A 15,663-nucleotide genomic window follows, 5' to 3' on the forward strand; every position below is an offset into this window, starting at 1 on the left:
CAGCAGGAAAACCCTGTAATTCATTATGTGATTTGAAATCAAACAGTGTCTCGGTGGGAAACATCCTCCTGCTTTGGGTCCAGGCATTGCAGAGGGCACAGGGACTCTCCTTCCCTCTGTCCGTTCCTTGGACAGGAAGGCTGGGGAGGATGGAGCCTTGGTCTTCTCTTGCTAGCTACAGAAAGGGCAAGAGCGCTTTAGAGTTTTGCTGTTGTCAGGACAGAAGCAGCTTTTGCAATGCCAGTCAGGGAAAGCCCATCTCTTCCGGGTGCTTATAGGATTGTGCCAGAAAAGGGAAGCATGGGGAGAGAGAATGAAGAAGTTTGCCTAAGAGGGAGTAAGGGAAGGGAGTTGCTAGCAGTTTTCTTAAAAAAAAAAAGATAAAAAATAGTATTAAAATGTCTCTAGGGGAAAAAAATATTATTTTCACACACACACACACAAATATTTCCTTTTTCCTGGAGCATAAATAGGTGCCTAAATGCAGCTCAGATCATAAAGATTGTAGGCTCCAAACCAAATACTCTGGTTTCCCAGTGAGAAATGCAACATCTTTAATTTCTATTCAGTATTTTCCACTGAGGGGAAAAAAAAAATGTTTTGAACTGTGTTGTTTGGTGAGATGTAAAAGCTGGTAATTCATGTCAGACTGTGCGTATAACGTCCTTAATATTTTCTCAACAATAAACAAGAGCGTTATCAGTGAGAAGGCGGGACAGCAGTCAGTATGGACACGTACGAAGTGTTCTATGGACGTGTGAATAAACAGCTGCTGAGCTATAGGATGAGGAGCAGTTGTCTGGGTAGCACTTCTCTAGAATGAGACCGAAGAGAAGCATCAATCGCATGGAAAAGGCAGATGTGGCAGAGGAATGCACAAAGAGGAGCATGGCTTTCCAAAACACGTGAAACCATCCCCCCCCTCTGCTCAGGGTTCCGAGGGCTTCAGCTGAGTTACTGACTACACACCCGGGCACCGCACTTCGTGAGGGCTGAGATGGTTTGCAAAGAGTCCCGAAGACATCAGAAAGACTAACTGGAGATCTAGCGAAGGAGAGGTGAGGAGAAGGGTTGAAATCATTTACATTTGTAGACTGAAAATGAGACATTTGAGTAGGGACTTACTATTCTTCAGTTATGTCAAGATTTCTCTGAAGAAGATGGGACTAATGCCTCAAATACACTGATGCAGATTCGCGTATTAGGCAAATCTTCCTTCTAATTAAAATACAGAAGTTCTGGAGTTGATTACTGAGGAGGTGAGGGAGATCTGGCCCTTGAAAACAGCTTAGACAAACATCAGTGAGGAATGACGTCCGGAGGGAGAAAAATAGTCTTTGGACAAACATCTGTTCTGAGCTTATGATTCAATGATCTTCTGATCATTGCAACCAAAACCCATTTAATTCCTGCGTCTCTTTCAGACAGATTGTTATATAGCTCCTCTAAAAAAATACTTCTTGCAGCAGTAATGAAGCATCTGTTTAACAGTACTCAACACTTCTTCCTTCACAGCAGTTTTAGAAAGGAATTGAAAAAATAATTCGTTTCGACTAAACCCGAGGGGAAATAAGCATGATAAATTATCCACTGCCGCGTAGACCAACACCGAGCTTCACTCATCTGCCTGTGTGAAAAATGTTAAACGTTACTGCTTTAATGACTTTCTTTTTCACATGTAATGAAGAAAGCAACGTAGGCGCATGCAGTGTTTGTGCCACTGGTGTAGCAAAGTCCGAGAGGAGGATCTCAGAGGTAACGGAGTCCTCTGTACAACCACACTGGAAGCCTTTCGTCCGGATACTGAGTAGGATTTTGATTAGTCCAGACAGAATAAGTTCAAGTTGGTAACTTTGTGGTTTGTTTCAAGGTAATGCACTGCGATCCCCTTCCTTTTGTTATCTGAAATTTTGTTGTGTGTACTTTGAGAAGTTCGTGTCCAGTCACTGTAGTTTGTGAAAAATTCTTTCCTACTTGCTATGTTATAGATTAATCTGATTCAGTTGGCTGAAGCTATGGTAGGGTTAACCTGGAACTAACCCCAAGGATGGGAAAAGCATGAGAACCTCGTGAGAAAACAGAAAACAGGACTGGGAAGAAATGAAGATGAGGAGAGGAAAGCAGCTAGGATATTATAATTTTTGCTCATCGTAGGACCTGAAAATCAAGCTGGGTTTTTTGGTTGGTTGTTTGGTTTGGTTTGGGTTTTTTTTGCTGTTGTTGTTTCATGTATCAGAGCTAGAAAAATCACACACAGTAAATATTTGAGGTTGAGATTTAAACTGCTTGTCACAGGGATAATGCCTGCAGCTTCCCGTCATGCTAGGGTAGTTAAAACTCTTGTTATTAGAAAAAGACTGATTTTTATATTAGAGCCCAGTCTTTCAGGTTTTAACATACAAAATTTTCATTGGCCTCCTGGGAGATGCGTTGTGAAAAGCAGCCAGCATGAAGAGTGAGATCCATGCAGCTTAGAGTCACCTTTTGGTTACTACTACACTTGTGTTTAGTTTTGGCAGCGCTGGGATTTCCAGCTGCAGAACTAGTTAAGGAGTAAACATAACACTCGATAAGGTCATAAAGCATAATGTTTCGCAGTTCATTAATTACGTGTCACTGTTTGAAAGTTCAAACATTATTATTTTCTTGTGCCAGCTCTGAGAAGAAAACGTGTCTGCTGTTGCTAGTAACTCTTGTGTATATATGTAGGGTGTTCTTTACCGCGACTCTTTACTGCCAGATTCAGGACAGATTTAGGGCTGGAGGGGCGTGTTTCAGTAAACAGGTTACAGAAAAAGCTCTGAGGGGAGGCCAGTGTGCGATTTGAGCAGCGTGGCTGCTTAAAGTGGAACGAAGAGGGACGCTGTTTGTGCCCAGTTCTGGAATGCAAACTGCTGTGGTTTGCCACAGCTCGTGTATGAGGAACACAAAACCAGCGGCGCTGCCTCTTCCCTACCACAGCGTTGCTCAGAGCCGAGTCCGTAGCTCTAGGTGCTCCCCAGACAGTGGGCAGTTGTAGAGTAACCGTGTGGTCCTTGTAGCACTGGGACAAAAGAAAATAGCATCTGCACTTGCATATATGTGAATTCCTTGTGCCCACAAGACTGTCCCCGAGAGAAGATGTATTACAAGCTCAGTAAGGCATGACCTCAGAGATCTTTGAACAAAGCGTGTTATTCTCCTGCTTTACACCAGGGAGGATTTAAGTTAGTAACGGTTTTGTAATTCAGAAGTAAGGGTCTAAACAGCCTAAAGATACCTAAAGCAATCCCGATGCAAGCAGGGAGCGGTGCTTAAAATGCACGTATAGGATCTTTGTCTACGTTCCTGCCCCATACCGAGGGGTAATGAGATGGAGCTTTCGTAACACTTTCTGATATGCCTTAGATTTAAAGTGCTGCAGAGAGACAAACATTCCATACCCCTCACAGTACACCTTTCTGCAGCTAAGGCTACGTGGCCATGCCCCACAGCCTGACCTGCAGGGGTCAGTTAACACTGGGCCTAGAATGCAGATGCTTAAGCATAAAATGCAATGGCAGATTCTTTTTTTCTTTTGTCTTTTTTTCTCCACCCTGCTTTTGCTCTGATCTGGTGATGTATTACTGTTGTGATCATAATCCCTTCTGGATGGCTTGGTGTTTCCATGATAGAAGGGGAGAGCTGCGTGTTAAATAGAATTTAGCATTCTGCTAAAGCCACGCTGTTCCCAGTCTCAACTGGAAGTGCAGGATGGGTGATGGGCACGCTCTAAAGATCTGGCAGACAGAAGTAATCATTAGTGTAAAATTTCTGTCTGCACTGCGGGTAGTAGATTAGTTAAAGTAACGAAGACCACTCAGCTGCTATGGACTCCAGAACTACAGGCTGGGCTGTGATGGAGGTGGGAGTGTTTTCTTGCTGCACTATGACATTCCCCTGGTTTGTGACCAATTACCCGAGTTGTAAAATGACTGTTAATCACAGAAATGTTTTATATTACCACCAAAACCTGCTGAAATAGTCCTTACAAAGCAAGGCTTTAGAGAGAAGCTATTAAAATGGAGATTTAGTCATTTCTCTCTCTGTGGGGCTCGGAGTTAGAAGGAATAAAGGTGGTGGGAGAAGCAAAATCTGTATGTAGTGCTCGGGCTAAGGAGGAATCCTGAACTTTTGGCTACAAATGAGTGAATGCTGCTGCCTGCCAGCTTCATTCTCTCTGTGCCTTGAGGGATTTTCAGTTTGCCAGGAGCAATTTTTCTTCCTTATAATTTTGAATTTACTGTTTTAAAAATATAGTTGCCCCAGTGCAGCTTTGAGACTATATACAGGCTTTGTCAAAACTGGTCAATGAAAAGTGAAAATAAGACACATAAACTCCTGTTCAGCTGGAGACTGCTGTCAGGTGGCTACTGAAACTCAGCTCCTGTTGTTTCTTTTGCTTAGGAATTGACAAGTTGAGGGGGACTTGTCTTGTCTGACAACACGTGAATATTTTTAGCTGAAAGTGTTCCAGCTGATAGGCAGAGCAAAATCGCTTGTTTGTGTTTTCTCCTCTGCTTTGTGTTTTTGCTGACCTGCCATATCGCATTCATGAAATTACTGCATTAGTTTGTCCAGTGTAATAATCATGCAGAACTGTAGTCGGTGCTGAAAGGAGCCTCTTTAAAAAGCAAACCATGAGTAGCTGCATTTCTCTAGCTACATCTCTTTCCCCTGATTGTTCCTAAGGCCAGTTTCTTAAGTTTTACTTGTTTTAGGGGAAAAAAAAAATGTACCTCATGACCCACCTCCCTCTTTGTGGGGTGAGACACTGGGGAGCAAGAATGCTGCTGGGCAGAAGCAAACCAAAGATAACAGGAAAGGATGTGTGCAGTGTCCCATCAATAACCAGTAACGAGAGCTGCCTGCGTTGCTCCTGGGTAGATTTCCACCGCACTCTGATTTGGAGCTACATGCATCAGGTAGCGTAGCCTTATGATAACTTGTCGGACAGCTAAAAGTGCCTTTGGTCCTGCCATCAGCAGACAGCTGTTGCCACTGGCCCTGCGACGGTGGCATGTCATCAGTAATTAACCAGTGCCACCTACATACATGATGTGCAGAGGCTTGTGAAAACGCGTCTCTTGTTCAAATAGATCACTGCGTGTAAAGGGTCACTTCTTCGGTATGTCCTAAGAGGAAATAGAAGAGTGCAGGGGGGTTATTTTCCCCATTTGACTCACTTCGGTGTGTTCACTCGGAGGGGACAAGTGGGTGATGCTTTATTCTGTAATGCTGGGTTTAACTATGGAAGCATGAACAGAAATTGAAAATCTTTGTTCGTATTAAGCAAGTCAGAAAACCTAAAGGTCCATACCTGCAAACCAGGAGCCTGCTCACTCCTCAGCACTAAATTTCAGTGATGCACGAATAGTTTTGTTGATTTGAACGAGAAACGGGGCGTTGATTGGCATCCTGTGCCATCCCCATGCAGACTGGAAGCAGGACTGGGATAAACTTCTCCGGATAGTCCTCAGCCCATGCTTTTACTGTGAGCTGGCAGGACCTGGCATCTGTCAGTGCAAACACACCAACCTCTTCCAGGCGGATAAACTCTGTAGTTTGGAAAAACTTGCGTTGTAGCTGCCTGTGGTTTGTCTGCCCTCTGTGATTGTCTGTTGTATCTCAGCCCTTCAAATCACAGCTCCAGCATTTCTCGTAAATGCTAACAATTAAAGGACGGGGAAATGCTGATGTGGAGTCAGTTCAGTTTGTCATTCATACCCCACATTAGCTCAGTGCCTAGTGAAGAGACCACCGGCGTTACAGTACGGGAAGTTCCTTCAAAATATCACTTCATGTTACTATCACTGTGCGAAATGAACAGTTTCCTTGAAAAGCTGACATGGGGCTTACTATCGCCTCACACCTCTCTGCGTAAGAGCCTCCCTTGGCACACTTATTATTGTATCTTCTTGTTAAACACAGTTGAAACCTATTCGAGGAATTAAAAGAAAAAATATTAAACAGGTGGAGTCTCAATATTTGGTTTCAGGAGTTCTAGGGACACTTCTCTAATTAAAAGCCATAAAAATGAGTTTGCTGCTATGGTTACAAAGCTGAAAACAGAAGTCTGGAGATGCAAGTCTTCAGAAATATAACCAGGAGATAATTAGCATAATGTCGCATCTGGCAGAGTGAAGAGGAGAAAAGAGATAATTTAAGAGTATGCCATAAAGTTAGTACATCACCCCCAGAAATTAATCACATACCTCCAAAATACTAACCCACTCGCCAAACACTAACATCCCAACAGGCACCAAGGAAGCATCAGGCAGACCCTAATTGCAGAATTAAATGGAGGAAATGAAAACACTTTGTTGATCCCACTGCTTAACAAGAAGTGAAAGTCTCGGCTAAAGTCTCGGAGCATTTACAACCAGAATCTCATGAGTTCATCCTGGTTTAACAGCGTGACGTTACCAGGAGCCTCTTTCAGCAGTGGATCAAGAGCTCTCATTTAGAAGTGAAGGTATTTTTGAGCAGAAGAGCGATCTTGCAATTTATATGATTCATCCCAATTTTATTCTAGTGTTCACTGTGCCTCTTACCATTCTCCCCAATGTCCTGTTTTTCTGCAGGACACTTTGCAGGAGTGAGGGCTCACCTCCAGGCACTCCTGCAGAGCTGCGTGTGGCTCTAATTTAAATAAAGCAGATTTCTTCCTGAGTGGCATTTCACCGGGTCTAAAAACAACAGCAGGATTATCATTTAAATTCCATCTACCGTTTCAGTCTTGCTGCAGTCTTGGAAAAATTAATGATTTCTTTTAGGCAATATATGTTTTGTTTTATTTTTTTCTCTGACAAATTGCTCATTACGCATCTGGTTTTAAGAAACTTTACTTTTTTAGACTAAATTTGTGCAACATGAACCACAGCCCCTCGTTTTCATCTATTACTCTATCTATTCTCTCACAAAACAACCCTGATGCTGTTGCAGATGCTGGAGTACCCATGACGTATCTAATTATTGTCCTTTAATAAAGAGAGATGCTTTTTGGTTTTGTCAAGTATGTGGCTGCAGTTCACCGAGAAACCTCATCTCCAGCATGTTTTCCTATCCCCGTATATACTTGGATAAGTATCCAAAAACTAGGGGTTATTTTCAATAACCTGTCACGTACCTGAAGGTCACAGTTGTACTTAGTATCCTGACCTCCTTTTCTACAAATTGTTCTCCTCTGCTATCAAGCACAGTGATGCTGAATAGTTTCCCAGCAGGACATGCCTTTAAGGTAAGAAATTACCAGCTGTCTCTTCCAAACCATTCCATATTGATACGAAGAAATGATGAAAATATGCCCCTAAGATGGTAGTTTAAGCATTAACTACTATTTCCTGTGCCAAAATGTAATTCTGAATTTTGAAGTGATGTCTGTTTAAATAGCCATAAAGCTCGGCTGGAATCTCGCTTTTGAGAGTTTGAAAAATTATTGCTAAGCTGGATACTGTTCCAGAAAACTTCGTAATTTTTATTCAAAGCAACTGCTGAGGAATAGGAACTTAGATGTAAAGGACAACACCAGGTTCATCTGTTTGGTGCACAGTGCGACACGCCAGTGCATTTGAGTTACACTAGTTCTTCGATTTGAACAAACTCCTAGCTTTGAGTTTTAGTTACTAGAGAGGCTTTTTCCCCCCAAAGTGCGTATGTTTATTTCGTAATAACCTGTTGTTAGTGTATTCTCCTCATATTGATGGTCAGTGTTGGGTGATCTCGTTTTTTCCTCAGATGTTATGTCAACGTTAGTTATCTTTGAGAAAATCCAAGAGAACTGGGCTCTGGCAGTCTAATTCTAACAGTAACTGTCCTCTCTCACCCTCTGCTCAACTCACTCAGCCCAGACAAACACCTGAAGAAGAAAACAGCAGTAGCTTAATCAAGGAATCAAAGCTATGACTAAGCATCATACTTGTTGAATCAACAGTTGGACTTGATCCTAAAGCGCTCTTCCAGCCAAAACAATACTGTGATTCCATTAATCTCTCAGAGGGTCGTGGTGTGAATTTGCATGTCATCTGTGATTGTCGTTTTGTTTCTTCCTGTGTACAGCTTAGGAAAACCCTTGATAAATAGACAACAGTACAAGGAGCTCATGCTGTGGAAGCAGAGTGTAAAGCAGGAGAAGATTATCAGTGAACCCTACAGCCCGTTTTACTGGACTTCCTTACTTACACAATCTAACACCTTAATGCTGAAGGGCTTGCTTATTATTCTGCGTTTTCAATAACATGCAAAGAAAGGCCAGTGTAAACAAAGAGTTAAAGTTTCTGTACCATGTGCATTTTTTTCTAGAAAACGGGGATGATCTGGACAGCACGCGGAACAGGCTGAAAGATGCTGACGAGAAGAATTCCAACCTCCTGAAAGCTTTGAACGACACCTTTGGCAAGCTGTCAGCCATCCCTAACGGTAAGCTGGACAAGTGCCGCAACACTGACTCCTCCCTGCTCTTTTGTTTTGTTTTCCATCCCTTCACATCTGTCTGATTCACCTTTACCTGTGTCCATGCTGTGTCCACACTGCGTCCGCTGTGACCATTGGCGCTGTAATGAGTCAAAGATGAGCAACGTGAGAGAGAACTGACCTGCAATCAGGTGGTATCAGCCTGTGTTTTGGCATGGTAGAAGGTACCACGCTTCTGCGGTTTGCAAAAGGCTTCAGAAAGAAAAGAATGATGATACCAGGAATTATGAGACAATTAAACGCGAAAAGTCTTTTTATGAAAGCACCGTTTAATGAACCGCTGTAATTTAACCAGTATAATTTAGCCCACGAAGAATAAAGGCTCACTGACTTGACAGAAAAAGCAGGATGGCGTTTGCTGGGGCTTCCCTTACCCTTCTACCACGCTCTCACTGGTTTGTGTTGCAGTATCGTTTCCAGCCACCGTTTGCTGTTGTGCATTTTTTTAGACTGCAAATTGCTGGGAACTGGCACAGGCTTTCCTCAGTGAACTCCGAAGGGCTGTGCACATTTGGAATTCTATAGGGCAACAAAAAAACCGTAAAGTCTGTGGTACTCATTAAAATCCCGAAGTCTTGGCATGTTGGCTACTTTGTGTGGTGATAGCGAGAGACAGGGAGCCACAGCGTACTTTGATTATAATGGACAGGGATAAACTGTGTGTTTCTTGTAGGAAATAAGAAGTCTTTTAATCTGTATAATCTGCTACGACTTTTCTCTCCCAGGAGCACTTTAGTAACTGAAGATAGGCCTTAGGAAAAGTCTCTACAGAAAATCTACATTCTCTCTGATTTGTGATGGTCTGGAAGGTTCAGGCTGCAAGTAAAAATTTGGCATGAAAAACTGTTTACTATCCATCTTGCACGTTTTTGTGGCTTTAACACTCCAGGTGACTGAAAAGTTTTGGTTTAGATTCAGTGGTCTTTGAAATCAGCACTCTCAAAAATTTGTTTTGATGTCGCGCCCATCTTATGCCGCTTCCTGGGTATCGGCCGCAGGTACGGACGTGAGTGTTTCTCTTCATGTCCACAGATAGATGTCTCGGTCAAAACACACCTCTAGGGCCAGCTGACCTTAGGACCCAGAATGCTAAATACGAAACAAGTAAAAACACTATGAAATATGCAGCCATTAGCAAAGTACTAAACTCCTGTCAGATGAGAGTTACACGGTGCTTGCTCTTGGGACAAGGACACTCATAAAAACAAGCGGATGTGTATAAAGAATGAAATTCAGAGCAAATAAATGGCATGGATAAGAAAATGCAATAAATTAGTTGTCCAGCAGGGAAATAACAAATGAGGATGGGGGAGGAAATGGCCCTGTCATATATCTTATTCTTCAAGGATTTGGGAAAGCAGAGAGCAGCTGAAACTAATAATTCTCGTGTCCATGCTACATTAATAGCCAAATAAAAGCAGAAAGGTTCAGAATGGTGTAGATGGGTAGATCTCCTCAGGACAAGGACCCACGTGTGTGGAGATGAAGTGTGGCCAAAGACAAGCATCGTTTGTAAATAAGTGGGAAAAGGGCTTTCAGAGCCCTCTGTCCTTTCACTTGTCAGTACTGATTATCATAATGGCTTATTAAAGATTCAGTTGTATTTTCAAGGTGCTCTTGTATTTTGGGGACTTTTCAGAGGCAACACTTCAAAATTATTTCTGGTGGAGCCGTTTGGAGCACAGGTATATATGTTTACTCAAGAAAGTAAAGGGTCATGTAAATCTCCAGCATTCAGGACAAACCCCCTAATTCTCTGTGGCCTTAGGAAGCATCACATGCTCCCCAGGCCACAGGCGCAATCCCGTCAGATGTTCCACAGAAGGAGAAGGACCTGCCTAGGAGACCGTGTGGAAACCTGTGCTGTTGAACCGTTGAAATGGAGAAAACCTCTATGTTCCCCACGTCTTCCCACAGTCATAGAATCAGGAAGGTGCAATCTGCTTCAAGCAAATGTTGATATAAACTAGTTCTTACCAACTATCCCTTAGAAACTGAAAGACATCACCATGTCCTGTGCCTTCCCCCCTGCTGCCATGCAGTCTGTCGGCTTCATGGACTGCCACGGGAAGCCCCAGACAAGTGGCACTGTCTCTGCATGGTCTCGTTTTCAGAGGTGTCCCAGCTTCTGACTGCACTCCAAAATTGTCACGACTGAGGGACGTGAGGATCTCCCTCATGGAGACACAAGGGGAGAGCAACTCCAAGAACAGTTTCATGGGAAGCAGGTGGCAAAGCAGGTTCCTTCAGGTCCCACAAATCCACTGTGGTATGATGATAGAGTGAGAATTCGTGTGGGTCCCTTGCAAGTCAGTGTCCAGCACAACGTTTTCTTCTTGCTCACTTCCTCCCGTCTGTGGGAATTCAGAAAATTCGGCAGCTGCCTAACCCAGGATGACCTCTGCTGCTGGCTCGTGTGGTGTAATCCCAGTGTGGTTAACAGCAATCCAGTTTACTAACACCGGGTTTGAATAAACACCTTCAACATGTGTCTGTCTGTTTTATCACTCAAACTTGAATGTTTTCACCCCAAAGACAGAACATTGATTTCCGTTTTGCAGGCAGGGAGGTGGGGCAGCATTAGACTAATTGTTTTGCTCAGGGTCACCAAGGAGGTCTATGAATGTGCGTGATTAACTCACGCAACGGACCCGTGGTCTCCTGCTTTACAAGCTCGTTTGTCACAATTTCAGCTGAACTTGTGGAGTTAGATTTCTGTGCCCTGTACATCAGAAGGTGGAAAGTCCTGTTTCTATTATTAAGTATTAAATATTGTATCTGACACTTGATCAGCGAGTCAACAGCATGAATAAAATTGCACAAAATTCTACCTATTCAAAATTATTTTTCCTTTATATACAAATGGGGCCAGAGCATTGTATTTTCTTCAGGTGTTTTTGATGTCTCAAAAAAGACATCAAGGGCCACACTCTGCAATCCACACTTACACCTAGTAATGTCTTACTACACATGAGGTAGCAGCTCTCAAAGAGCAACACAATGTAATCTAAGGTGGTAGAATTTTAACCCAACTTAATTCTTAAGATACACGAAGGAAACTTCTGTACTTTAAGCAATCATTTCATTATCCTCTCTTACCTACAGATACAGCTATAAAGATACAGGCAGCCAAAGACAAAGCAAGACAAGCCAATGATACAGCAAATGACATCCTGGCCCAGATTAAAGACCTCAACCAGAATCTCCTGGGCTTGAGAAACAACTATAGTAAACTTGCAGATGACGTGGCAAAAACAAATGCTGTTGTGAAGGATCCTGTCAAGAACGGTAAGATCTTTTTCGGGTTGTTTGGTGGTGTGTTTTTTCAGTTTGTGGTTTTCATTTCACATCTTAAAATGAAACAGCAGCACTCCAGAATTTTACTCGCATAGCGTTAGTACAGTATGCTGGGATAAAAGGAATCTCTATCACCTCTATTTTCTGGGCTTTATGTGTGAAAAGAATTGTAAAGCTTAAGGACTGCTGCTGGAAGTGGGAAAAAAGCTAATGTCAGCAGGACGACTGTGTAATGGATGGATTTGTTCCGCAGATTCGTTTTTAAAGTATTTAGGAGATGAATAATCAAAGATTCTGACTGCCAGTTCATGACTTGATTCAAGCAAAATTCCACACACTAACCCTGTCGTCAGTCAGTCAGATAATCGGTTCTGGGAGAAACGCACGACTTCTTTCATATATATGTTACTACTTTTGGTAGAATACTGAAGAGACTTAAGAGAGTAAAAAGGAGATTCTGGGCATGGTTTTTTGTATGATTGTTAATTATTTTGGACAGAGAACTCCGTTATCCAATGTGACAATTGCTTTAACATTTTCTCTTTGGTTTTGATGGATGAAGTTGAATTCTAAATTCCAACATATTCTGTGCTAGATTACTAGAATGTATCATATAGGAGCGTACAGACAAAGCTGCCCACAAAGCCAGAGTGTCTTTACAAAATGACTGAAGGACTAATTCTCAGCTGGCCTGGGCTCCCCAGGCTGCTGTCAGCTTGATGACCTAAAGACATCCAGTTTGGGAGGATGTCGGTCTCATTCTGTGGAGTGAGAGGAGTGACTCCCAAGGGCTGTTTGTCACTGGCTGCCAGTAACAAGTTCCTGATCCCTCATCAGCTGAGATACACGTGTGAGTGCCAGGTACAATCCCCATCCGGCAGACGGATCCACACCAGTTTAGACAATATGTAGTTATTTAGACAAAATGTAGTTATTGATTGAAATAGCGCGGTTAGCTGACGGTGCGTTATTGAACAAGCAGATCTAGGAGGTAGTAACCGCTGGCAGGGTAGTGATAAACAACTGAGAAGTGGCCTAAAAGCGGTAATTTCTTGGCACTGCTGGGTCTAGGCTAGGCCATCTGTCCCAGCACAAGTGCTCTAAGACTGTGTGTACGTGAGCATTTTGGCTGAGATCAGGAGCAATAGTTCAGAAGTGAATCTCTTGATTGTCCCTGGTCACCGTTATTTCATTGACATCGAGGAGTGGGCTTAAGGCTTGCCAACTCTGCTGTCAGATAAAGCTGAACCAGAAGATGTTCTCCAGAAGTGCACTTTCACCATTCTCCAGCTGCTAATGGATCATGAGATTAAAGTAAATGCAGAGTAAACGGCTCCAAATGTACGTAGTATGTTGGCACGCAGGACTCCATGCTAAAGCAGACGTAGCCTGTCTTGTACATCACAATTCAGGCCCCGAATTGTCATTCTGTAGATGTGCAATATATAAAAGGCAAGAAATTTTCTTTCTAGAGCAATCCTGTCCCTTAATTTACTTTACATTTCTGTTCAGATCTTCAAAACGGTTTCTTACGTTACTTTCTGTTTCTTTTCTCTTTCCTTTGTCTCCGTATCTTGCCTGCAGAAATCCGTACGTACATTTTCTTTCTTGCTGCTTTTATTGTGCCTTTTGCAGCAAGCGATGGTTCACTGCTTACCACCAAAGCTTCCGCGCAGCGCGCCACAGTTCACGTGAAATTGTTACAGACCCACTTTCTGAAAGCTCTGAGATAAAGTGACTTGGTAACTAGTTTCACTTATGTGAAGCATTAAGAAGCATCTTGAAGGTTTGGCATCAGTGCCTGGGTGACTATGCAAAAATTAGATATCTAGGCTTTTATGCCTTATTTAAATATTACTATTATTCAATATACATTTCTCTGGTAAATGCAGCTTTGCCCCTTCCAGTGTCATCCCCACGAATCCATAGCCTGGTGCTAGCCAAGTGCTGCAATCCTTAGGTCTGTCAAAGAGGGCATCGCTCACTGCGTGTGTGCTGAGAAGCAGAAAAGTCATGTGAAGCTTAAAGAAAAAGAGATAAACATTCCCTTATCAATCTATTATGGTCACCTGAAAATGAAAGAAAATACTTGCAGTTTACTGCCGCTCTTTTTTAATTTGCTTTCAATACACACACACTTGAAACTCATTTTAAACTCATGACCAGAATAAAGCCGCCTTCTAGTTGTGACCATTATTGTTAATTCAAGGCTTAACTTCAAGTTAAGTCTAACCCTGTTTCAGAAGTCACTAATGGAGATTAACCAGTTTTCATTAATCTAGCATTTTCTTTCAGAACTGGAGTTTTAAACAACAGAAAGTAAATGCTTCATTCATCAGTGTGTCTTGCTACAAGAAATGTTTTCCCCTAGCACCGTCCTGACCTGAAGCGTAGTTACTGCTTCAAAATCTGGCTTTAACACCGCGCTTGCTACTGTTGCTCCTGAACTTGGTTCTAAATATTCTGAAACTGTCTTACTCTGCTCAGGCAGCCTCCTGGTCTGGTGTGCCTCGTAGGAGCACATACAACCGTCCGAGTGTTGTGTTTGCAGAGTTGCCTCGGGTTGTATTACTACCACACGTAAACCACCTTCTGACGCTGTTCTCTCCAACTCTGCCTTGTTCTTTCTTACCAAGTTGCTGATGCGGATTCCAGTATCAAAATGCTAGAAAAAGAAGCAGATCGCCTGCTAGATAAAATCAAGCCAATCAAAGAACTTCAGGATAACTTAGGGAAAAACATTTCTCAGATAAAAGAGCTGATAAACCAAGCCCGGAAGCAAGCCAATTCGGTAAGCGCTCTTCCTCGGTAAGATGGCCTTTGGAGTATTGGGGAACCTTATTTTCTGCTTTTTTGTTTCTTTTCTGCAGGGTAAATCCTTTCTGACTCTAAACTTGTGTAAGGAGACCAAACAATGGCGTAGAATTTCTCAGCTAGCATCCTGATGATTTTGACTCTGTCTTGTTTCTTCATTTAAAACACGCCCTTGCGAAATGGGTAACAGCTGCAGGAACGTGTCTGGCCAGGTTATTGAAGAAGTGTTGTGGGTGAGGGTATAGCAGAAAAGTCTCAACATCATTGATTTTTTCTGAAAACAAAACCATATTTTTTTGCCTCAGCATTTATATTAAACCCCTGATTTTATTTCATAGAACTTCTGTTACCTGAGAATGGCACTGGCTCAAACTCGCTGAAATTGCTAAGTGTGTTTGTTTTTCCCATATCCTTGATTTTCTTTGGCCAGTAGCAGTTCTGAGAACTCAAACTCGAGTTAAGAACATTTTTCTAGTCCATTTAATGAGTTTGGAGTCCACTTCCCTGCATCAGTAATACTCTAAACTTGAGGATCAGCTGGTTAATACTGAGGTTGTTCAGCTTGTGACCTAATGTAGCAAAGGAAAAAAAAAAATTGGAAGATGGTGCTTAAGAAATCTTTTGGGGAAAATGGTTGAAAAAATAGTCTACATAATAATAGGATCCTGGGAAAGAAATGCACTCCATATTCTCTAAATTTGCACTCAATAGGCAGACAGCTACACTGATGATGCTGTTGTGTTATATTCATCTTCCGTCTAAAGGCTTTGGAGTACTCTAAGCGCTCAGCGTTTCCGAGATAGGGAAGTGGCGAGTTTGGTCATATGGTGGATCATCTTTTTGACTAAATTTGCCCTAAGCATAAGGTGATACCGTTATGTACATCTACTCGGATAGATAAATGCGTCTTGCTGGGACTGAAATACCGTTGTACTGTCCCTGTGTCTGTGCTGGCCGTACAAAAGCACAATGTTCTGGTTTTCTCTGTGCTCAGAGCCAAGAAGACTCACACACGTGTCCGGATGCATGTGACACTCAGGTGTGAAAAAGGAACTTAGGAAT

At 42.5% G+C, this 15,663-nt stretch overlaps 1 protein-coding gene across 1 annotated transcript in view; it reads left to right on the forward strand.

The window, feature by feature from the left end:
- The window catches only part of LAMA2 (laminin, alpha 2), a gene marked incomplete at both ends in the record, with an annotated part of 120,064 nt that overhangs the window by 66,299 nt on the left and 38,102 nt on the right, over positions 1 to 15,663 (forward strand). The window contains 4 exon segments of the mRNA XM_010137681.1: positions 8,320 to 8,436; positions 11,596 to 11,778; positions 13,372 to 13,377; positions 14,424 to 14,578. Coding sequence (XP_010135983.1) covers positions 8,320 to 8,436; positions 11,596 to 11,778; positions 13,372 to 13,377; positions 14,424 to 14,578 — 461 coding nt within the window.

This window comes from Buceros rhinoceros, unplaced genomic scaffold (genome assembly GCF_000710305.1).
Source record: "Buceros rhinoceros silvestris isolate BGI_N320 unplaced genomic scaffold, ASM71030v1 scaffold17866, whole genome shotgun sequence".
NCBI classification, from domain to species: Eukaryota; Metazoa; Chordata; class Aves; order Bucerotiformes; family Bucerotidae; genus Buceros; species Buceros rhinoceros.